This window comes from Thalia democratica, chromosome 7, assembly GCF_965202585.1.
Source record: "Thalia democratica chromosome 7, ktThaDemo2.hap1.1, whole genome shotgun sequence".
NCBI lineage: Eukaryota > Metazoa > Chordata > Thaliacea > Salpida > Salpidae > Thalia > Thalia democratica.
This window is the reverse complement of record NC_139171.1, coordinates 60,912,164-60,938,206: the sequence shown is the minus strand read 5'-3', so window position 1 is coordinate 60,938,206 and position 26,043 is coordinate 60,912,164. Positions and strand designations below refer to the sequence as shown.

General features: G+C 23.5%; 1 protein-coding gene across 1 annotated transcript in view; it reads left to right on the top strand.

Annotated features, from left to right (window-relative positions):
- The first annotated feature begins 4,617 nt into the window (after positions 1-4,617).
- LOC145841759 (ectopic P granules protein 5 homolog) overlaps positions 4,618-26,043 on the top strand; it is a 70,385-nt gene continuing 48,959 nt past the window's right edge. Inside the window, exons 1-18 of the mRNA XM_082949114.1 lie at positions 4,618-4,872; positions 6,091-6,233; positions 7,656-7,751; positions 10,772-10,842; positions 11,121-11,208; positions 11,683-11,793; positions 12,286-12,388; positions 12,761-12,895; positions 14,158-14,303; positions 14,690-14,809; positions 16,456-16,638; positions 17,771-17,903; positions 18,448-18,571; positions 18,928-19,053; positions 21,274-21,515; positions 22,318-22,469; positions 22,864-22,990; positions 24,640-24,791. Of these exons, the coding sequence (XP_082805240.1) occupies positions 4,737-4,872; positions 6,091-6,233; positions 7,656-7,751; positions 10,772-10,842; positions 11,121-11,208; positions 11,683-11,793; positions 12,286-12,388; positions 12,761-12,895; positions 14,158-14,303; positions 14,690-14,809; positions 16,456-16,638; positions 17,771-17,903; positions 18,448-18,571; positions 18,928-19,053; positions 21,274-21,515; positions 22,318-22,469; positions 22,864-22,990; positions 24,640-24,791 (2,388 nt within the window). The 5' untranslated portion in view covers positions 4,618-4,736. The remainder of the gene's footprint in view (positions 4,873-6,090; positions 6,234-7,655; positions 7,752-10,771; positions 10,843-11,120; positions 11,209-11,682; positions 11,794-12,285; positions 12,389-12,760; positions 12,896-14,157; positions 14,304-14,689; positions 14,810-16,455; positions 16,639-17,770; positions 17,904-18,447; positions 18,572-18,927; positions 19,054-21,273; positions 21,516-22,317; positions 22,470-22,863; positions 22,991-24,639; positions 24,792-26,043) is intronic.

Sequence of the window (26,043 nt, the reverse complement as noted above, 5' to 3'; positions counted from 1 at the left end):
AATTAAAGATGTAATTTAAACTTAATTACACTTTTCAGGATTAAAGCAGTTTTAAGAAAACTAAATCATAAAATTTTCTAGTATTACGTTAAAGTAAAGTTGTTTTACCTTCTTAAAGGGATTAAATAAAAAGCTTGTCTAGAAAAGCAGTTTTTTACTAAGTACTGTTTAATACAAATACAGGCTTAAAAAACATTATTAACTTGTATTTAATTTGAAATTATCATAACCTATATTTTCAGATTTAATCTACCACATTATTGGGCTGTTAAAATTTGTTTTATAACTAATTTTAGTATCTAAACTATTCTTTTTAAAAGTAGAAACTATTTAATATATTGAGTTCACAGGGTTCATTTGCGTTTAAGTTTACAAAATTTCAAGAGCAGCTAATTTACATATAATTAAATTGAAGTAAATTAAATTCCTAAATAATTAGTTGGTGTGTAGACTTTGTCATTTACTTGATCAAATTTAAAAAGATTTTTGTTTTTATTTTTTATCTTTATCATGTTGACATATTTAAAGAAGATAGAAAGATTAAAGTAATTTAAACATATTTCTTCCTTTTCTTAAAAGTTAATAAAAAACTTTATTTACAAATTCAATAATAACAATAATTTTAATTAAGTTCTAAAATTTTGAAAAAATGATTTTAATATTGTATAAAAAGTTATTTTAAGGCCATGCAGGGGGGTCACTCTAGCTTTTTGCAAAATAAATTTTTTGAAGAAATTAATCTTAGCTTTATTTTGTTATATCTAGTTCACTTTTTCTTAAAATGTACTGTAATATGTACTAGCTTACTTTTTATTTTATGAGCAAGTTACTCCACGATAAAAAAGTTCATTCATAATTATATAAAGTAAATATTGTTAAATATAGATACAAGCTCTTGATAAAATTTTTATTGTTTTTTTAATAAACATCAGTACTAACTCTCTTCCTTTAACAAATCAATAAACATTTTTTTCTTGTCATTTATGGTAAAAAAACATCAGTCTTAAACTCTACTCCTTCAACAATAAATGTTATTTAAAAAAATTGTAGTTTTAAGTATTTAAAGTTTATAACAAAAAAAATGTTATATTTTCAAGTTTTTCTTACAGTAAAGTTTTTCATTAGCTTTGAATATAAAATACAGCTAAAGGGGGTCAAATTTGTTTATTATACTTTGATTAAATTAATAGAGTTATTTATTATATCAGAATATTCTTATCACTTAACAGAACTTCAAGTAGTTTTTTAAAAGAAAGTTATTAAGTTTTATAGATTCCTTGCAAAAGACCATAAATCTGAATAAAATAAAATACTTTTTCATTTAAATATATCTTTTTATTCAATTTTTAACAAATAAATCTGTGTTTTACAGCTCAAACTGATAAATTTTATATAAGTGTCAATGTAAGTTTTTGTAAAAAATGTCCTAAAAACCCCTTTGGCCTTGATATAAAAGTTAAACATAGTTAATAACTGAAGTTTAAAAATGATTTTATGTAAATTAAACAGTTAGTTATTGTTTATAAAATACTAACATTAGCTATTTAAAATTCTACTTAGTTTTAGCACTTTATACTAATATTTATTTTTAATACAACTTCATTGTAAATAAAAGCTAAACTTTGTTTTATTAGTGTAATAAAGATAAATATATGAAATTTTAAAGGTAAAATTATTTTGCCATATCCTTATTTTAAACTTATTATTACTGGTTCATACAAAGTTTTATTTACCCAATAAACTTTATTCAATAAACACTAAACAGCATAGGAAAATAAATGTGACAAAAAGTTTTGATAGTATTTGGAAACCAACCAGTTTTTATTTTTTAATGTTTTTTACAGTAGCTTTAATTTTATATTCAGTATAGTAAGAGTGCTGCTTGGTTTACAAATTACAATGATTAAGTGGTAAATTAAAACTTGAACTTTTCAATGTACTTCAAACATATATTTATTTAAGGTTTTATTCTATATTATGAAAAGTTAAATTATTTCATCTGTATTAAGGGCATAGGAGGGTCCACTTTTTTATTTTATTTTGCTAAAAATAACAATGGCTCTTATATGAAAGTTTCAAGTACAAAGTACAAACTAGTTTTTTAAAATTGAAAGAAATTATTTAACTTTTGAGATATTGTAATTTTTGTTAAAAGTTACCTATACAAACGTATGGACCGCAAATTTGTAGTCAATTTTATTAAACATTTAGAAAATTACTAAAAATCTATCTTTTCCTTCATGTTTTGAGCTAGATACCTCAAACTTTCAGGAAACGTTCATTTTATAGTTTAAAGACTTTACGTGTTGCAATTTTAAAAATTATTAAAAATTAAAAAAAAAAAAGTGGTTTTTTCTAACAAAATTTCTATTTTTAAACTTTAAATAATTTCTGCATTCAATCTTTATAAAATTTTATAATAGAATTCTGTAAAAATGTGAAGAAGATTACTTTTATATGTATGAAGAAGATAATGATAGATTTTAAATGAAATATTCTTTTTTTGCGCCTTCCATAAGGAACCTATTGAGGTCACCAACACTTAGATTGCTTATATCTCAAAAATTTATTTGAATTTTTTCCAATGGTTAAAAAAGTCTGATAATTCAGATAAAACTCTATAATATAAAATCAACTTTTTAAACTCAAGGTGGACCCCTACCCTACATAAAATTTTCAAGTTAATTGTTTTCTTTGTCATACTATGTGTTTTGAGAAATACACAAACCATGTCAAAAAAAGTTCAGCTACTAAATTTAAAGCTTTGTAACATATACACTTACGTATTGTAATTTAACAAAAGTTTACAGATTTTTTATGTAATTTATTTTTTTATAAGTTAAGCAAAATGGAGGTTATTGTCAAGCAGAAGAAACAAAGAAAAAAGTCTGTGCAAACCAATTTGTATGAAAGAAAGCTAGCTGAAGTTAGTTGAAAAAAAAAGAGTTATTTAATCAAAACAAAAATTGTTAATTTGTATAAATGTCAACAACATGAGACAAGTTCATAGAATAGTTCATGAAATTATTTGTCAACAGTAGATTTTTCAAAAAAAAAGGATATGCTTTTTAAGATAATTTTTTAAAGTAAAGTTGAAACCAAAAGTTCTTATTTATTTTATAATATTTTATAATATTAAGTTTTGGTTACTTGTCAATGGTAGAGTTCAAACGAAACTTCTAAGTTTTTTAAAATTTACTATTAAGTTTTTATTAAATTAAAAACTTCATGTTAAATCGCAATAAGTGTGAGACGTAGGAAGTTTTTAGAAGTGATTAGGAAATTTATATTTAACATGTACTATTGAAAAATTTATTAAAATTTTAAACTTGTATAGCTTAAAGAAAGCAGGCAAAAATCAATAGTGTCCACTGGCCCGTCAATCGGTAAGAAAAAGCAGTTTGAGTTTGCATGGTTTTTGAGAATTTGTTTTCAGTTAATTTGTTGAGTTAAATTATATGAGTTATGTTAAATTTAATTCAAGTTTTGTTATTTTGCTGTTGTTATTTAATTTTTTGATAAAGAATTATTTAAATTTTACAACTTAGTTTTTACAGTTATTTAATTCTACGTTTTGAATAAATTTTTTTTTTATAATCAAAATTTTAATTTAATACTTGTTTTATGCAGAATGTAAACTTTAATAAGTTCTTTTGAATTATTTTGAATTATTTTATTAACTAATGAGTTTGTGTTGAGTTTTATTATAACCACAAAAAATTACTCTTTTAATCCTAATTATTTTTTAAGCAATTTGAACTAAAGAAAAACTTTACCAAGTTTTGAGTGTTTAATTTTTTTTTAATGATTGCTACTTTTTATTAAATTTGGCAAATGAAAACATAAGTATAACAACTAAATTATGTAATATTGTCAAAAATACTAAAATTACAATATAAACTCCTTGAACCTTCTTATAATTCTTAAAGCTGTTTTATAATAAGTTATACTTTCTAATAATAAAATAAAATATTTGAGAAAATTTTATTTAAGTCTAAAAAATTATAACAAAGTATAACAAAAAACTTGATATACTAAAAAGCTAAAAATAAAAACTAAAAGTTTCTCTTAACTAGTTGATTTTGTTAATGGGTTATTTTAAGAATAAAATAAATGTCAAAAGTTTTTGTATTGATTTACTTAAGTACTTCATTTTATTTAAAATCAAAATAAAATTATTTTCTAAATTTTTTTTTAAAAAGAAAAATTTTATTTTTTATTAAAATAAGTTATGATTACAATTATTTTAACTTATTTACAACAAAAAATTAGAAAATGACTTTTAAACAATAGATCAAAACTTCTGAATTTATTTATTTTTTTACACCTGTGTAAATTACATTTCTGTTAAAAAAACTGTTTTTTCAAACAATACTTATTAAGCTTTTTTTTGTTTTTATTATTTTCAAAACTTAAAGGGTTTTAAATAATGCATTAGATCTTTTTTTCATTATAAAGTAATAACTTAAATTTAAAAAAGAAACTAATTTGTTGAGAACGACAACAGAGGGTGTTTAAATAAAACATTCAAATGTTATATAAACTTACATATATAAACTTTAATACTTGTAATAAAATTTTTCTAAAATCATAACAAATAATATTTAGGACAAAAATTTAGTACAATTAAAAGATTTTAAATAGGAAAATACTCCCGGTTTGGCAAAGAAAGAGTTGAAGAATCAGAAATCAAAAAACAGTACCCAAGGATAACAGTGAGAACAAAACCCAGTAGGATGAAACCTCAACAACAACAAGTTGCTCACAACCAGCCAAATAATGTACAGATGCCTGTCAATCAAGTTGCAGATCATCATAACTTTCCTAATGAGGATTTCAATCCTGAACCGCTACACTACCCCTCAGCCCCAGGTACATTGTTATCAGTTTTGTTTTTATTATGTAAAAATTTCCACTGCATTTATTTTGTTTTGTAATTTTTTTGCCATCTCAAATGATTATTAGAACTATTATAATGGAAACTTTATTTTGTAATAAAAAAGATTAATAAACTTTTGTACAAGGTTCATGATAAGATAAAAAAAATTGAGTCATCAAAGAGTTTTTTCTTAAAAATTTTAATCATTGGTAATGATTGGTAATTGTTGCAACTGATGATAGTTAAATTCTCTATTTATTTTTATTCACAACAATTGTGTAATGTGTTTATCTGCAAAATGACTTTCAGAGCTCCTTTAATACAAACTGTATCTCATTATGCAATCATTTCGAATTTATAAGCTCATTGAATTTTTATATAAGGTTGAAAATAAGGTAACTTAAAAGCCTAATATATCAAATCTTTTCCTCTTACAGTTTTTGACTTTAAATTTAAAAGTAATTATATTTTATTTTATTTTGTCTTTCCACTAACAAAATGACAAAAAAGTTTATTTTAATATGTTATGATTGAAAAACCGCTTTTGTAATGTTTTATTTCCAACAAAATTGTACAGTACAGTTAAATTTGAGTACTTTTGTTATTATTGAGTTATGATATTTATACTTTATAATAAGTATCAAGTAATCATTTTGAAAATGTAAACAACACTTTGATGTCAAAAACATATAAATATAGGTTAAGCACAAAAATACTTAAAAGATTTAGTCTTTAGCATTACTATAAGTAACTAATCTGATTTCTTCACCCCACATTTATTACAAACTAGACTTCACTATTTTTAATTTTACAAATACTAACTTTTTAACATCAGAAGTAGAAAACATTGATTGTTCATATGACCAACTCATAAATACAAACATTAGTATAGAATATTGTCACAAACTTCTTGTCATTATTCAAAAAATGTTATAAATATGTTTTATTTATATCAGATGTAGAACACATTGACTGTTCATATGATCAACTCATAAATACAAACTTTAGTATACAATTCTTACAAACTACTTGTTGTTATTCAAAAAGAGTTTAATTGCTTAAAATTGTTTAAATTCTATTTTCCATGACTGTCACATATCTTTTTCTAGATTTATTTAAGCACTGACAAGGTCTTTGACCGAAACTTAGTTTGTAAAATAAATTTTTGAAAGAATAAAGCTATTCAAAAGGTGTTTTTTTTTTTTTATCAGATGTAGAATCCCTGGAAGATTCGGACGAGATCCGGGCTTCAGCTCCGTTCTTCGAGGAGGATGAGGCGTTTGATTCTTTTCAGTTCGAAAACACCGATTTTCTGAAACATCTTGTGTTGAACGATAACACCTACAATGACAACGTGCGTTTAAATTTGATTTAAAATTCAACACATTTTGTATGATGTATGATAGATGACTGTTTGTTATAATCTTTAAAACTTATAGTGATTGAGTGGGTTTATTTTGGTATAAATGTTTGTAATTGAATATTCTTTTAGATTTGGTTAAATATATCATTAGCAAAAGTTTTTAAACAGTGAACATATCTCAATGACAAAACGTAGAATGACAATGTGGGTTTAGGTTTGATATAAATGCGTTGTTAACACAAATAACGACTGTTTATCATAATGATCATCAACACTTACAGTTATAATGTTGAAGTAAATTTAGTTAGAACATATCTAAAGTTTTTAATTTTTTGAAGGCACCACTTAAATTTTGAAATAAGTTTTTATAAAGATTTCTTGCCAAATGTCAAAACCTACAAGAATAATGTTTTTATTGAACCAGGGTATTTCCCCAAAATGGGCCAAAAGCTGAAACTTAGGGGACCACAAGCTGCAAAGGAGTCAATGGGGAGCAGTGAGTGGTAAAATGGGCTCAAGGTCAAAATATTTAATAAGATAAAAAAAAATGATTCATCAAATATTTTTTTCATACAATTTTTAATCACTGGTAATGATTGGTAATTGTTGCAACTGATGATAGTTAAATTTCTCTATTTATTTTTATTCACAATAATTGTGTAATGTGTTTATCTGCAAAATGACTTTCAGAGCTCCTTTAATTTTATTGGTTATTTACCCTAGATAGTTAATGATGGTGGATAAAAATGTCTTAGGCGTAATTTAAATAATTTTTTAAAAATCATATCGGAGGGGGCCATAACTTTTTAAGAATCTTCAAATAGAGCCTTATGAAAAAAATTTTGGGAAACCCTGGTACAAACTACAACATTTAAAATAGATTTTGATTTGTTTTGTAAAGAAATTTAGAAAATTTTGGATTTTTTTGAAAATCGTTTTATTATGTATTAAGTTTTAAATGTTATTTTAAGAAAATCTATTAGAGTTTTGTTAAGACTTTTTTATGCACTAATTAAAATTAAATATTTGATTATAATAGAGCTAAACGACACTACCAATAATGACAATACTAATTTGAATTTTATTATGAATATTGTTCAGTAGAAATTTCAAGTTATTGTAATAGCTTAATAACTAATATAGATGTCTATATCAATTATTTAGCTATTACAACAACTTGAAAATTTTACTAAAAATATTTATTATAAAATTCAAATTAGTATTGTCATTATTGGTATTGCCATTTAGCTCTATTAAAAAGAGCATGTTGTTTAAAGTTTTTTTTAAGCTTCAAATTATTTTCTAAATATTTATCCGAGGATCAAGTAAAAAATATTTTATTTAAAAAAAGTTAAAATTTTTATTAAAGTAAAGTAAAAACAAACATGAGTAAAATTTATTCTTGTTTTTTAGGTTGAATTCGTGTTGGACCCAGTAGACGAGGATTGGGTTCTTCAAAATGAGGAGTCAAGTATCTACCCCGAGTTGAACTTCCAACATGAGAATAATGTAAGTTTTGTAATTAAGTTCTCTATAAACATATAATAATGTTGTTATTATAAGAAGGTTTCAAACGTATTTATATACCATTTGCAACTTTATATCTATAGATTATTCATTTTGTTTTTTACATTTTTTATCACACAAAGCTTTTCAAAACCATACGAGTTTCTTTGTCAAGTGATAAATTTTAAATGAAATACTTTGTACTTAGATTCTACATAAACACGTTATAATGTTATTATTGATTTTATATAAATAAAAATTAATAAAAAAGTGGTAAATTCCACCTAAATGTTTAACATACATCTTTGAAGTTTTGGTTAAGTAAACCGTTAACACTTTATGCTAACATTTATGTTGACATCTTATGTTAAACTTTATGTTTTTTTTGATAATATGCATAGGGAAATTTTTTTTTTGATAGTTTTGAGTTTTTGTTAAAGCCTCAACATAAGCCTATAGAAGCTCTTAACTTACGCATTTACCTAATTTGTAAAAAATTAACAAGAAGCCTGTAAGTTTATGAAAATTAAATTTTTACTTGTCAAAGGTACCTTTTTTAAAACTTAAGCCTTTATATTTTATGTATTACCAGTTTAGTTTTATAAATACATATCTAAGTGCTTAATAATAGGTTAAATTATAAATAGAAATAATTTTATCCTGAATTTTAGCTAAAAACCTTAGTTATGAAGATCCTCTTATGTTAATTAAGCTAAGGTTTTTTTTTCTCAAATAAATAACTTTTAATTAAGAAATCTATGTTTTTCCATTTAAAAGTAGTTCTCTCAAAGTAAAAAAAAACTACTGTTGCATTAAAATACTGTTTAAATTATTAATATGAAAATACACTTTTAAATTTGATTGCATATTTAATTTTTGACTAACAGTTTGTTTCTTAGTTAGGAATGCAATACTTTTCACTTTTATTTTAAGTAACTAAATCAATAAATTAACTTTGTTTAAAATACTTTATACTTTCAATTATCAATAAACTGGAAGTTTTAATTTATTAAAAGTGTTTAATATAAATACAGGTTATCTAAAGTAACTAAATCAATAAATTAAGGCCATAGGGGGGGTCCACTTTGTTTTTTACAACTTGATCTTATTTTGTAGAATTTAATCTGAGCTATCAGACACTTTTAACCGCTTAAAAAAACTCAAAGTAACTTTTGAGATACAAGCGATCAAAGAAAGAGCGTTCAATAAGTTCCTTATGGAAGGCGAAAACTAAAAATGCGAAAAAAGACTATTTCACTAAAAATCTATCTCCTCCTTCATTTTTTGAGTAATCTTTCTCAAATTTTTACAGAATGTATATAATTAAACTTTAAAGAGATCGATTGTAGGAATTTTTTTAATTTTGAGTAAAAAAAAAAATATTGTCAAAAAACTACCCTTTTTTTTAGTTTTTTGTGGATAAAATTTTTATTTTTAAAAATTTCAATAATTCCAACATTCAGATTCTTCAAAATATTAAAAGGAACATTTCCTGAAAATTTGAAGTCTCTAGGTCAAAAAATGAAGGAGGAGATAGGTTTTTAGTGAATTTTTAAATTTCCGAGAAAATTGACCCTGAAAAATTTGCAGTCCATACGTTTGTATCGGAAACTTTTTACAAAAAATAAAATATCTCAAAAGTTAAATTATATTTTTGAATTCTATAAAAACAGGCTTGTAGTTTGTATTTAAAGCTTTCATATAAAAGCCAAAATTATTTTTTGTAAAAATAAAAGTCGGACCCCCCCTATGGCCTTAATTTAGTTTGAAATCTTTTTTACTTTGAATTATAAATAGCTTGGAAGTTTTAATTTTTAGGTGTGTTTAATATAGATATAGATTGTCTTAAAATCTTTTTCGAATTATAAAAAAAAAGTGTGATAAATTAGGAATACAGTATGCTTTGAAACTCAGATAGTGACTTCTGTAAAAAAGACGAGCTTCATAATAATGTTTCGATCAATAAAAATATATTGAAATTTTTATGTATAAATCTAATTTTAACTGGAAATATTTCTTATTGATTTTGTCTGAGCTGTTTGACAAAAAGCTAATTGTGCCAAATTTATAAAAAATATTCTGCTTCCAATCTTATAATTGTATTGAACTGCAATAGACAGATTTAGCTAAATTGAGTTGCCTCATTTTATTCGTTTATTTAAAAACTTTGTAGTTTTATCCGATTAAGGTTTAAAAATATTCTGCAGCATTAAGTAGTTTTTTAAACTGTGCCAAAAATGAACTAGTACTTAAGTTAAATTGTTTTAAAAAGTGCATTGATGTGAGGTCAATGTTTAGATAATCCGAATTTAACTCCAAAAACTTTTTAAATGTTTCTGTTCCTTAAAAAAACAATTGAATTAAATTTACAAGGCTTATCTTAACCCTTTGTTTTTAAATGATATCTTTATAATTTCAAATATGTTATCAAAATTGTTTTACCAAAAGTTGTAACTGCTAAGGTCAATTTGAAGTTTTCCTAATGTTTTAACAACCGAAATTCAACAGTTAAATAACAATTTAAATTAAGAGCTAAAAGTTTATTGATTTGTAATGGGGAAGTAGTTCTGTTACTTCAATGTTAATTTATATACAGAATGAACTTACACATTTATTGAATTTCTGTGTTAATGTCAATTTGTACGTCTGTATATGTTTGAATAATTAATGAGTACTAAATGCAGATTATGTTTTATTTTGTTCCTTTTAAAGTTTTAAATCATTTTTACTTGATATTGAAGCAACTTAACTTAAAGTACCAGGTGCTTTTAGCTATTAAACTAAAAAAATATTATAAGTTGTTTAAGTAATTTACTGCTATGATTATTTTTTTATTACCACTAGTATCATGATGAAGGTAGTAACTTGTAAATAATTTATGAATTTAAATTACATTCAAATTGTATATAAAGGTTTAGTATTTTAGTATCAAATGAAATAAGATATGTTTTAATAAAGCAGACTGTAAATAATTTTTCCAACAACTTTAACTAATTTTAAAAGTATAATTACTAAATTGACAGAACGAAATATTAGATGAACCGTTCTCAGCTCAAGAACTCGGCAGGTTTTATCACAACTCTTTATTATACAGGTAAACTAAGTGTTTATTATTTCTTAGATGTTACCGGTGAAAGTTTCAAGTAAATTTTGTTAACTTTTTTTAGTTCAAAATTGATTTTTATTTAACCACTTGAAATTTAATAAGTTATTTGTTCTATTGAGACATAATTTGTTATTGATTTAATAAATTTAATAAGTGAATACCAATAAAGGTATTTTTAAAATATTTTGTTACACTTGAATTGTAAACTTTAAAATTATTTTAGCAATAAATATTCAATAATGTGATTTATAATGCTTTTTATACAGAAATCATGACTCAAACTTAGAAGACTTCTTAGTACAAGCAGTACATTATGACAGTCAACTGAAAACACTCATTCAAAATTATTATCAAGTAAATTGCTTTAATTTTATATTGCTAAAATATAGAATAGTTCATGCATAGCTTTAAAGTTTTTGTAACTACTTTTATGTTGTGTTAGTATACCAAAAACTATATTAATTTATAATCAAACTAAAGCTGAAAACGCTCATTCAAAATTATTATCAGGTAAATTGTTATTATTTACTTATAGGTCTAAAATAAGAAAGTTCATACATAGTTTTAAAATGTTTAATACTTTGTAACAACTTTAATGTTTTAGTACTTTGCAAAAATCATACTAGTATTTTTAAAATATAATCAAAGCAACAAGTATTAAGTGCAAAAAGATACCCAAAAGTTTATTTTCTTTCATTATAGTTGAAGATAGTTTTATATCTTAAACTGTAAACATATCATAGTTTACAATCATCAATAAAATACAAAATGCACATTTCAAATACTTATCTTAAACTTAAACAAAAAAAAGTATTTTTCAATATTTAGGCCTCAATAAGATCTAACAAGATCGACAAAACGTATGAGCTCCACAAAGACTCAGTTGAGAAGTCAATAGAAGGAGTTTTCACTACTTACGAAGATTCACTGACTGTTGAGGTTATTTAATTGTATTATTTGTATTTTATATAAAGAAATCATATAAATTGATAGTGTTTCATTATGATAGATCAACTATTTTTAAACATTATGTTTTATTACGAAATAAGAAGTTTATTAACTTTTTTCAACTATGAAACAAGTTGTTTTTATATGTCAATAACTTTGTTAAAAATGAAGATGAAATAAGATAATTTAGAGATGTTAAATTCGACTATCAAAGTTTACACCTAAATTCAACAATTTTTGATTTAATAGTTGCAATAAAAACAGTTGTTGTTTAACACTTTCTGTATTGATTTATTAGTTAAGAAGGCTGTAAAGACTTTACCTTTTATACAAGCTAGTTGTATTTTTGGAGTTTTGTAAAAAAAATAAAAAAATTTTCACTACTTTGTGGGTTATATTAAACTATTTTATGAGAAGATGTTTTTAGATTTAATTTTGCAATCATTCTGTATATGGAAAATTATACTTACTAACTCCTCACAGGCCTTCTGCGCTTGCAGGAGAAAAGTGACAAAGCAACACACGTTTGACTGCTGCAAGTTCAATGTGGAAAAACAAAACGAAATCACCGATGTGCTTTCTGAAGGTAAGTGTATATATAAAAAGATGTTTTATCTGAAGGTTGGATATTTTAAAAATAGTTTATATTGTGTTGTTGTAACACTGTGTTGTTTTTTGATAAAAATATTTATTAGATAGCAATAGTTTACTTTATTTGGTAAACTGATTAAGATAACGTTATTACATATACATTTCTATATATGTTAGTTACTGTAAATTTTGATTTTACGTTGGGAAATTCTTAAATGTTAATTGTTTAACTTATTTATATTTAATCCTGACTTTTTTGAAAAAGTATTTAAGTTTTTTTACTACAAAGTGAAGGTACAAAATTTTCTAACACTTGTTAAGTTGTTTACAATTTATCATTTGATTTAAAACTAGTTTATTCTTGCAGGCAGGAGATTGTGTGGCCAGGAGATGCACACTCAATGTTATATCTGCAAGTTGTCAAAACTGCGTTGCGATATGTATCTTTGCAATGCGTTCGCACAATTTGAAAGTTCCCTGAAGTATTACAACGAAAACGGGGGTGAGTTGTTGAAAAAATATTTTGCCGATTCAGTACGTATAAGAAAATTTTAAAGTTGGAAAAAAACTGAAAGTTTATTAAGACTCTTTATTGAGTATGGGGGTAATTTAGATAATTGCTATAAAACATGTTAGATAGTGCTGCATTAAGTTATTGTTAAAACTTTTGTAGATACAACATGATTTTAAGTTTTATATAATCAGTATAATGTAAATTAATAAAATAAATATGAGTACTATAAATAATAGAAAGGTTTTAACAAGATAAAATAAATGTATACATTTTATTTAAAATACTTTCAGTATGTATTAAATACAGGCTAATAATTGTTTATATTTAGAAAAGGGCTTTAAAATGTACTCTTATATTTTACTTGTTGGATATTTTTTCTATTAAAATTAAAAAAAAAGTGCCTTGTTTAATTTAAAAAATCTTAAAAAACTTGGTAAATTACTTTTTATATAAAACAAAAAATGAATTATCATTGTAGGAAACTTTTTTTTAGGTACAAACTGTTCTCAAACAAAAAGTTTGTTAAACAAATGGGTTTTTATTTTAAAACTTATGTTTGTTTTATGTTTTGTTGAGAACAATTATAAGAAACATTGCCTGTGTAAATTTGTTTTAATTTTTCTTACTTCTGTATATTATTCACAACCAAAAGAAATTATACACATAAATAAAAGGGTTTTATCTTATTTTTTTTATGTTGGTTAAGTGTTATTTTTGAAACAAAATTTTTTTAAGAATCTTAATAATTTTTTAATGTAATGTGTTTTGCTTGTTTTGTTTTTATGATTTTTTTTACAAATGGTTACATAATTTCTAATTAGTATCAAGTCTTTCCAACAGCTTTTATAAAATGCAAAATAATTAAAAGGATTCAAATTTTCTAACTTTTTGTCAAACTAGCATTGAAAACTATATTTGTTGATTTTAAAAATAAGTTTTAACACATAATTTTTTTTAAATTATTTGCATCATGTTTTGTATTAGTCATTTTTCTTGTTATCATTTGATAAGTTTGTAAAAATTTCAGTTTATAGCTTTGTAATTTTAAGAATTTATTTCTACTAAAACTAATCTTTACTTCGGAATTATAATTACTATTTTACAGAAATAATTTTCAATTAAACTTTATGTGTTACAAATATTATTATACTTTATGTTGGTATTGATTACATTAATTAATCACCATTATTTAATCTAATAAATATGCGTTTTGAAGACAATTAACCATTAACCAAACTAATATTTTTTAGGTAATATTGCACTTGAGCTACACAGAGAAAATGAAACCAAACTGAAAAACGTCATCAATTATTTGTTTTTCATGGTCCGGAAAAACCGGTCACTCGAAGAAGTTAGCAAGGAGTTTTGGAAAAACATCGAAAACTGGACTTGCGTAGTGAGTTGTGGTTTATGAAATAAATTGATATTTAAAAAAGAAGTTTAAATACACTTTGTAGTTGTATATTCTTTTGACTTTTTTAGCTTATTTGTACATTTATCGTGTAAATACTTTTTTTTTGATAATTAATTATCTTCTTTTTTTTAATGATAATAATAACCAAGTGATAAATAGCACAATGCTAAATAATAGAATCAGAAATAATCAGCTAAACTAACTATTTTAATAAAATATTTCTATTGTAGCCTTTTAAAGTAAAAAATTTTAGTATATATTGTAGCTAATTTTCTCAAACTCTCTTAATTGACTATAAACATAAATTTTTTTATGGGGTAGAGAAACCAGTATGGTGAACTTTTACTTTATAAATATTCATTCAACAGGCGATAAGCAACTTGAAAGGGGTGGACGAAAGAGATCAGCTGGTAAAAGAAAGATTTGTTCTGAACCATCTGTTGAGATGCCCGCCTGGTTTCTATGAGTGGTCCAAAGGTGTTATACAGGTTGTTAAAATTTTATTATACTTTTTAGCTGAGAATTACTTGATTTTTTAAGTTTTATATGTGTTGTTTTTATGATGATGCAAACAAATATTTTTATTTTTTGTTTAATTTCCACATACCTTTCATTCATAAGTGACAAAGTTTTGAAATTTGTAGAAAACTTTTTAATATTTATTAAAGTTCTAAGTTCATAAAATACTGGTGTTTGTTTTTTTCTTTAAAAAAAGCTTTTGATAACATACAGTTTATGATTATTTTATAAACTTGTACATAAAGTTGAATGTTGTTTTATAGTTCATAAGCAAACTTGAATTATGTTACATAAAATATTTTAAGTAGTAATAAATCTGAAAATTACAAATAATTTATGTAATGGTTTATTTGTACTTTATTTTCAATGTACGTGTTTTATTTGTCAATTGTTAATCTTAAAGTTTTATTGACGTCTTTTTATGTTTTTGTTTGTTTGCCAAGAAAGTTTATAAAAACTTTTATTTACTTTAACAAAATGTTTTAATTGTAATAAAAACTTTAATTGAAATGTTGAAACTTGTTCATTATAAAAATGACAAATAAAACAAGAAGTATTAATTTGACTTGCTTTAAAAACGTTTCTGAATGATTTTTTCTAAAATAATTGACACAATATTTTTCAAAATTATTCGCACTTATATTCTATTACTAAAAAGTATTTTTGCAAAAACTGTGCATCACAACAAGACTATTCTTAATCATAATAATGTTAAAATATTTTAAAATGTGTAATAATTGTATAACAAGTTATGTGTATAACCACAGCTTTTGGCCACATTATACTTATGTGTAAAAATGTGGTTTTTATAAGTATATGAATTTATTTAATCTTAAACTGTCTTATTTTGAAACGATTTTATGTTAAATAATTTATTTATTTAAGTATTAAAAACAGTGTTTATATTTTTATGATTTTTTATTCTTATATCTACTGTTTAATGGAGTAATTTTATTGAGACTTTTACAGTTAATATAAAAATATTTAATATTTTGAATTTGTAATTTAACATTTGCATATTTAACATGTTCAACATTGCAACTCTAAATAGTGTCTTTTAACAAAACTTCAGCCTTGTTTTAGAGAATTCCACTTCAATATAAATAATTTTCTAGTTATTGCAATGATCATCCTTTTACTGAAAAACTTCAACTACAATAAGTTATAAAACTCTTGATCTCTAATTTTATCTCATTTAAACTTTAAGCTAAAAACTTTAATTGCTTGATTTCAAACAATAGTTATAGCCATATTTTTAGTAAGTGATTATTAAAACGTCAAGCTATATCAAGTTAGTTTTTTATTAAATACAAATGTCTACAAAATGATGCAGAGTAAATGACATTCAATTGAAAAGTTTTATCATTCTATCTTTGTATTTTGTTCTTATATTCTATAAGTTTACTATAATCTTTTTCCTTTAATAAACAACACTGTACTAATTTAGATATCAACACCCCGAAATGCAGCTTGTAAAAACAAAAACTAGTTGTTGTCAGTCGATTTAATTGAAATAATACATTTTGTCCAGGTATCAACACCCCAAAGCGCAGCTACAAGTCATAAGAAATTGGTAGTAGATAATTGTATTTATAAAATAATATATTTTGTTCAGATATCCACACCCCAAAACGCAGCTACAAATCACAAGAAACTGGTAGTAGATAATTGCATGTATCTGCTGCATCTAATACTCCAGCCTGCTCTCAAGAGAGATGATTTTCTCGAAGATTTCAAAGATAACCTGAAACTCGACAACCAGAAGATAATAAAAACAATCAACTCTGACTGGGCTATGGTAAGATTATATTTCTATAAAACTTATGAACTAGTGTGTTACAGTAAATAAATTGAGACATTTGACTAGATAAAATTTTTTGATAACTAAAAAAGGTGTTTGTGCTACATTTTGAAATCGAGATCAACCGTTTAATGTAATTTATCTAAATCTCACAAGATTGTTTACTTGACTAAACTGTTTTCGATTGTACACACCGAACGATTGGTGCAAAAATGGTTTTAATACGTTTGAAAGTTCCGAAGTAAATCATTATTGTAGTGCTGTTCTAAACATTCCTGTGTTAAGTACTTTATAATTTCAACTAAAGTTTTTGATAAACGCTAGTGAGGAAATGAGTTTTTGTTTGTACAATTGCTGCAAAAATGCTGCAATCGTTTTGCAGACTAACACATTTTCAGCATAGTGAACTTGGTTTGATTGAATGTGTGCAAGTGTAATAATTTGTTTTGTTTTGTGACGTATTTGTTTGCCCATTAGTGATGACTGTGTTTATTTCTAACAAAATTAATTAATTAAAAAGTTTGTGTATTGGTGTTTTGTTTGTCAAGTAAAAAGTTTTTCATTTTTATGCCAATTCACCATTTATTTTCTTAAAAAAAGATTAATCAACAAAGTCTTTAGATGATAAAACAACTTTGTAAAAATGAATTGTTCTTTATAATATTTCATTAGTGTGTGGAACAATAAAAACTTTTAAATCTGGTATCAAAACTTGCTGCATAAAAGGTTGAGTTTTTTACATAAAAGATCAAATAGCTAGGTGAATTCGATAAAATTTTGAAGACTATCAAAAAAGACAATATAAAAAGTTTAAATTTCTATAATAAAGTAATTACTTATTACAGTTAGACGAATTTGGTGAGAATTTGAAGACCACTCAGAACATGTTTAATATAAATAATATGATGTATTTAAGATATAATAATGTATTGATTGTTATAATTAAAAATAGTCTATCTAGTTTTATATGAAAATAAAATACTACAGTTAGATGAATTCGGTGAGAATTTGAAGACCACTCAGAACGTGTTTAATATAAACAATATGATGTATTTAAAATATAATAATGTATTGATTGTTATAACTAAAAATAGTTTATCTAGTTTTATATGAAAATAAAATACTACAGTTGGATGAATTTGGTGAAAATTTGAAGACAACACAGAACGTGCTAGCTGAGGAGAGTGATTTTATTTCTCTCTTCCAGCAAATTCCAATCGAACAAATTATCTGCCACGTATTCGGATTCACTCTTGGTCAAGGTAAAATATTAGTTTTTTACAATCATAAAATTTGTTAAGTGCTACAAATAAAAACTTGTAAAACTTGAAAAATGTGACATTGTAGTATTTGAATATACTTCAATAAAAAGTACCTACACTTTGAGCTACTAATTCTTTTAAAAGTCTCTAACTTGTTTTTTTAAAACATTAGTTTTTATAAATGTATTTTTTTATTGTGGATTATGCAACAAATAAAAACTTGTAAGTTTTGAAAGGTGTTAAAATTTTATTTTCAAATATACTTCTATTAAGCTACTAATGTTTTTAAAAGTCTAAATTTTTTTTCTGATTTTTCTGTTGTTCATAATTTTATTCTACAAGTCGTGGTTTCATAAAAGTTTGACCCAAGTACAAAGTATAAATTGTTTTGTCAAAATGAATGTAATTTACAAAAAAATATGGACTATAAATGTAATTAAACTATTTACTATCAAACAAAAGTGAAAACAATTTTTTTTAATCATTACACACTTGTATTTATGTACAATTCATTAGTGGTGTATTTAAGAAGTTTTACTTATAGGTGGGTTGTACGATTTTGATGACAATGCTGACAATACTGACGACAACTTTCTAACAACAATTGCTACTTGCGACGTATTGTGTCAAATATTAGGCGATGGACTTGAGTTCCTGTGCAGACCCAAGTTAATTGTATTATTTACTGTTGTTTTTAAAGTCTAATCAATTCAAAACATTCTGCTGTTTGATTCATTTTTCAAACAGAAACTAGTTACTTCGGCTTCTTTCTTAACTAAGTATTTAGACATATATTTAGAGTAATTTTTGAATGAAAGAAATTTTTAAGTAGTAAGAATTCTGCCATTTAACTTATCTAAGTTTTTGTAGATATTATCTTAAGTAATTTATTAGTTTTAGTAAAAAATTACTCAAATAACTTTTGTTTATTATAAACAAATAATTCACACGCAATTATTTGATAGAATAAATAGTATGACGTATAAGAAATATATACCTTCTATAATTGAAATACATATTTCAGATACAAACATTTAATAAGGAGAATAGCGCAGTGCATAAGGAACATTTATCTGATAGTTACTGAATTTTGGAGACATTATCAATTTCAAGCATCATCTGAAACTCATAATATCCATATGCACAAACAGTAAGTATGAATATAAATTATTGATAAAAAATTTATATGCACAAACAGTGAGTATAAATAAGAGTTATAAATAAAAAATTCATTGAATAAACAGTAAGTTAAATGAAATATAAATAAAACTTACAATATTCATATGCACAAACAGTATATTTTAAATAAAATATTGATGAAATTTAAAGTATTAACATTCATAAAGCGTACGTGTAATTGAATTTATTGACAAAATTAAATAAAGTTTGTATGCATAAACATCAAGTTAGAAAATATGAATACAACAAATTTAAAAACATTCATATGCATAAACTAGTTGTAAAAATATTTATTTTAAATGACCAATAACTGTTTGTTTCATGAAAAAACTAGTTTTTTTTATTAGTTTAAAGTTTTTTTTCTTTTTATTAAAAAGTTCTTTTGTGTTTTAAATAATTAATTAGTTATTTTTTGAAAAGTGTTTTTTGTCTATAAAGTTAAGCTTCCGTGCATATTTAGTTTTCGCAGTTTATATATTTTTAAAGTGAACTTTTTTAATGCCATTCAAACTACAATAAATTGATTTATAGCTTATTTTTACACTAACATTGATTATTTTGCTGTAGACGTCACTTATATTTCACGTAACTTCATTGTTACGTCACTTATTTTCTACGTAATCACATTATTGCGTCACAAATGCTTGTTAATAGCTACTTGTTTTTGGCATAAATAGTGAGTTTGCTTATACATGAATTATTAATGATTTATGTTTATGAATATACATGTTGCATAAAGTACCTATCAAATTCAGGTAAAATATAAAACATGCCGTTTACTTCTAGTTTCAACATTTTCTAATACTTTTAATCAAAATAATTTGCTGTAACAAAAGTTTCAATGCGACAGTTTGTTTTCCAAGTGTTACTCAATTTCTTTAAATTTGCATTGTTGATGAATCATGTTTAAGTTACAAAATTTTAAACTTTCTTCATAAAAATTGTCAAAAAAAAACTTGCGTAAAGCTTCTACTAACATATTTTTATTTGATACCTCTTATTTGTTAGTTACTTCTTCTTTTAAACACAGGATAAAGTTTAAATATTCTTAATACAAATTTTTGGTTTTTTTTATACTCAAAATAAATTAGTTTCAACTTTTGTTGTTAAGGCACTATCAAAGATTAAATATTAATATAAACTTAGTAAGTTACATCGGATATATTGATAAATAAAAAATAATTTCATTACACTAAAAAAATAGTTAACTATTGTTAATTAATGTTTATAAAATACATTTTTTTGATAAAGAACTTTTAAACTACTAGATAGAAACATCACTTTAATTATAGAAACACACTATAAGTTATTAATGCATTCACTAAATATAAAAGTAAAACACAAAAAATCAAACTTCAATACTAAATTGATTATGTTATTATTATTTATAAATCCATAAAAAAGTTTTCATAAATACTTTATATATTTAAAAATACCAGTAAAACGCATGTAGTTCAGTTCGTTTTTAATTTGATATTAAATTCTTTTTATTGTATATTTCATTCCTACTAAAAAGTTCAAAAGATTTTGTCACGGACAGAATTTATTAAGAAGAGATTTATTGCTAGTTTGTTTTTATTTTAACTTAAAAAATAACTATATTAGTTAAAATTTGATGAGCTTTGCAAACGCCTTAAAAAGATATAAATTTTGACTGTAATTTTGATAAATAGGATTTCATAAATTTGCAAAAAAAAACTTTTCAGAAAAATGCAGAGATATCAATTACAATATGACGATTTCTGAAAGCGGTTAAAAAAATTTATATACCATATGCAACTAAGTATAATGAGATTACTTATTTCATTGTATTTTATTTCACAAACGTTTTCAAAATTGTACTAGTTTCATTCCTAAGTGGTAAATTATAATAAATTAAAAAAAAGTTAATAAAACAGTTTAAAAATAAATTTAAATTATGGCGTATGAATGAATTCAAATAAATAAAAACTATTAAAAGTTAGCAAGTAAAACTTATGAAAAGATAAGTTAATTAGCAAGTGGTTAATATTTTTGCATTTCCATATAAAAAAATGAGTAATCTCTATATGCTTAGTTGCCAATAGTATATAAATATCTTTAAAAACCAACCTGTTATAGTACACAGGCTTAGTAAATGCTTAAAAAATATATTATAATGAAAAAAAATTAACAATAAGAGTTGCAAATAAAAACATTGTTATTTTGGCAGAAAAATGCAACGGTACCAGCTTGAATACGATGAGTTCTGCAAGCGTTGCGTTTCCCGCCTTCTGCAAGTTGCAAAGTTGGGGATTTACCAGTTCATAGCAGATCTCTCGTACAACCTGATGTCTCAGAAGGCTGCTGAAACCTGCTACCTGCTGATGAACGTTCCCGCCAGTAGCAGGGCCGAAGTTGACATGCTGAAGAGGACTAATTACCAGGTTGATGAGTGGATTGAATTTATACAAGGTGATTCTAGTAAAAATTAAGTATATACATTTGTATTTTTATCTTATATTGAAGAAAACTGGTTATCATTTTGATAAGTGGATTGAATTTATCCAAGGTTATTATATATATTTTTATTCAGTTGTATATATTTGTTTAAGTTTATTTGTGCTTAAGAAGACTAATTACCAATTTGATGAGTGGATACAAGGTTTAAAATTGTTTTAAATATATGTATGTTAGTTATTATAGTTATGATGATGAACGCATTGAGTTCATACAAGGTTATAATTAGTTAATATTATTCTAATTGCATTTGTATTTTAATGATTTTGAAGAAAACAAAAAGTAAGTATTTAAAAAATAAATACTATAAGTAAAGAACATAAATGCACCACATTAATTAAGCAACACTTAATGTTTTTGGCATGAATTAGATAAAAGAGTTAGAATTAGGGTAACACATATAACACAAACCAAAAAATGTAGAAATTACGTTATTAGTTCTGTGTACAAAAGCATAAGATGCCATGTTTATTCTACCACTTCTTTTAATGATTTAGTTAAACTTTATCAAAGTTTAGAAGTTTTTTTGATTCAGAATCACTACAGACCCTGATGTGAACTTTCTATTTTAAGAACAACTTTTAATGTTGAGAAATATAAATTGAACAAATTGTATTTTTTAAAAACAGACCCTAAAATTAATTAGGTTATGAACAGCAATTATTAATGAGATAATAAAAACACAATAGTATTTTAAAAAATAAACTTAAAATAAACAGATTCATTGAAGTATATTTAAATATCAACCTTTTTTCAGATCCAGACATGAATTTAGTATTCGAAGAACAACTATCAATGATGCCAGCCAACGAAGTAGTGTATTTGCTGACTGCCTTCGCTAATCTTGCCCAGTCCAGAACACAGAAAGATGCTCATATAGTTTCCACTGTTGCTATTGATATATTTAAGGTGAATGTAAAAATATTTGTTGAAATAGAATACTCTATTAACTGTGGCTATTTTATATTTTTAAGGTTTCATTTAAATATTTTTTTTTGTTTTTTTCTGCCATATTTGAAAAAAAAAATAAACAGAAAAAATCCCTTGTTGTTATTTATAAAATAAGGGTTTTTAAAATTAATTCATTTCAAACCTTAATTTAATAAAAAGTTGGTATTTATTAAGTTTTATAATACTATCAATGTAATCAAAGTTAAATTTTTATTATAATAGTGGTTAAATTCAGTTTCTAACTGGTATAGAAAGTTGATTGAACTAAGATATGGTCATAACAAATATTAGTCAAAAACTTCTAATTAAAAAAAAAATATATACTTTTAATAAAAAATGTATTTTTCAACAGATATCGTTTTGTTATGCATCTACAAGAGACATTTGTATGAAAACTGGAAAAGAATTATTATGCACATTAAGCTGTGTTCATCCGTACATAATATCGAGATTGCTTGAATATATCACTCAAAAATATGGTCAGTTTAAAACATGTCATTTAAAGTTTTAACTTAATTAAGTAGTGTACATCTGTATTTCATATCAAAATTGTTTGAATAAATCACCCAAAAATGTATCAAAAATATTTTAAATTTGATATCAAGACTACTTTGATACATCACAGAAAGTATGATAAGTAATTTAAATAAGCTATCAAGATTACTTAGAAATACCAACCAAAATATGTTTTTAAAATTTAGGTAAAAACTTTCTGTCAATATGTTAGAAAGTTATATTAGTTTTCAAAAATTGAACTGTGTACGTCCGTATTACGTATAAAAATTTGTTTAGTACATTGCTAAAAAATAATATCAGTTTGAACAAAAAACTATAAGATTTTTGTATATTACTGGAAATTATGCTTATTGTAATAATTAGAAATAAGTATGTCAGGAATGTGTGGTGAATTGAAACAAATATTTAATTCAGTTTAGTTAGTTTTGTATTGTAATAATTTAAATAAGTATGAAAAAAATTGTTTGTTTATAGGATATAATCTAGTTTATTCAAAAATATAATAGAAACCCCTTGTAAGAAGTAATGTATTAATCATGGTTTTTACGATAGATTACTTATATAAGTATAGTGATTTAAAAACATGTTATATAACATGATGTATTACAAAAAGTGCGGTTTGTTTAAACAAAAGTAGTAAGATTTTAACCAACAAATTAAAACTTTTTCACTTTAAATAATTCAAATATACAAAATACTATATTTTAAGCTATGAGTTTTTGATCGATACTTTAAGAAGTTGGTGTTTCAAATTTTTGTTTTTGTGTTATTAAAAAGACTTATAACTCAAAAATGAAACAGCTAAAAGAGTTTCCAAGATTTATGAGTAAACTTTCAATAATTAAAAAATAGAATTTAAAGTTTTAAAAGTACACAGGAAGTTTATATGACGCAATACTGTTTATATATAGATATTGATAAGAGTTGGTAAAGTTGGTTTTAAGTTTTTTTAAAACTAACATAAAACAAACAAAATCAAAAACTTTGATGATTTTAAATCTTAATAAGTGTACATATTTTAAACTGGTTGTGTGTACTTTTTACCTATTTTCTCAATTTTTATTCTTTATTTTTATTTTAAATAAACAGTTTTAAAATAGTTTTTTTTTTGTTGTTGCAAATGTTTTAAAAATACCATTTGTTGTTTTACACTGAAAGTTTTACAAAACTATGGTTTAAAATTCACATAATAATCATATATATGTTACAAATGTTGTGTATATTACTGTATAATTAAAACTAATTTTGTTTAAAAGCTATAAAGCAAACTAAAAGTAAAACCATATTAAGTTTAGATTAAACAAAAAGATTTAAATATTTATAGAACTAAAATATAAACATAGTGGAAAAAATATTAAAAGTATGACTGTTGTTTTTAATTTCAAATGTAACAACTGAGTTTTATATAAATTAAAATCAATAAAAGAAAATATAATATATATATTGAAAAAGATAAAATCTTTATGAAAAAAAACTGATTTATTTCTATACAAATATTGAAAATTACTGAGAAGTAGTTAAAATCACAATTGTTTACTAACTTAAAACAACAGGAATATTATATGAATCAATATGATACCCGATAAAGTTATAAATTAAGTTAAATTTGTAGGAATAATAGACGAGGTGATATTATACGCAATAAATGAACTTCCATTTGAGAGATGGAAACCCAATATGATGGATTTGCAATGTTTGAGAAAAATACTCTTAGAAAAATCATTAGATTCGTGTGATATTAAACTTGCTAAAATATTTCTACAAGTTTGTTTAATTAAATGTTTTTTATACTTGTTTACAATTTTAAGAAAAGTATTATTAGAAAAATTATTACATTTTTGTGATATTAAGCTGGTAAAAATATTTCTTTCACCTTGTTTAATTAGTTTTAATGTTTTACTTTATAAGGTAACAATTTTAAAAATGTAACTTTTTTGTTAAAGTTAAAAACTGTTTAGATACAGAAATCAATGTTAAAAAATAACAATATATTCTAAATTTATTATAAGAATAGAGGTCATATAAGTAAATATTAAAAACATGAAGATATGATAATTTGTTTTTAAATTTGGTAATAAAGTAGTATACTATAATATTAGGTCACTATTACTAATGTTAGAATATACTTATCAAAATAACTTTAAAATTTAAAACATTATTATTTTTTATTTAAAATTCATCAAGTCACTAAAATTCTCATCACCAAATATGACTTTAACATATAAATTGTAAAGTTCAAACTTTACTCAGACATTTATTAACTCATCGATTCTGTAAAAACTAATAGCACACACAGACATAAAAGTCAACTTCAACAGTTTGACGTGCAAGTTAATAAAATTCTTCGAATCAATACTAAAAAAGCATTGGAAATTTATTAACATGCCAATAGAAAAAAAGATCAATTTATTCGATAAGCTTTAAAGTCAATTTTTTTCATTCGATTTTTATTTAACTTTAGAACCGGTTCAAAACCTTTCTCAAAAGTGAATAAAATAAATAATTTTGTTTATTTATTTTTAAGTTTTTTTTGGTTATATCCTGTTAGCCACAATAAAAGCTATCTGTCAATCGATTTTTAAACAAAAGCTTAAAAACAAAAATAAAGTTAAAGTAATGATTTTTTTGTAGTACAAGCTTTTTATAGTTATATAAAACTTGTTTTTGAGTAATGCATAACTTTTTTTTAAACTAAAGTTTACAACTTTAAATATTTAAAACTGCTATAAGACAACTTACACTATGTTTATAAATTAATGAACTTAATTCAGACTTTACTTTCTAGTATTTATAACTTTATACATTATATTTTATAAATATATTATCAAATTTTTTCTTCTGTTTTAAACTATAACACCGTAGCTTTTTAAGGATAAAAAATAATACTTTGATGACATATAGGTATTTTGTACTGTGATTATAAAAAAAATTAACAAATTACCACAGTTTTTTCTAAAAATTTGTAGAAGTTTAAGGTCTTCTTTACTGTTTTGTACAATCAATTATAATTTTCTAT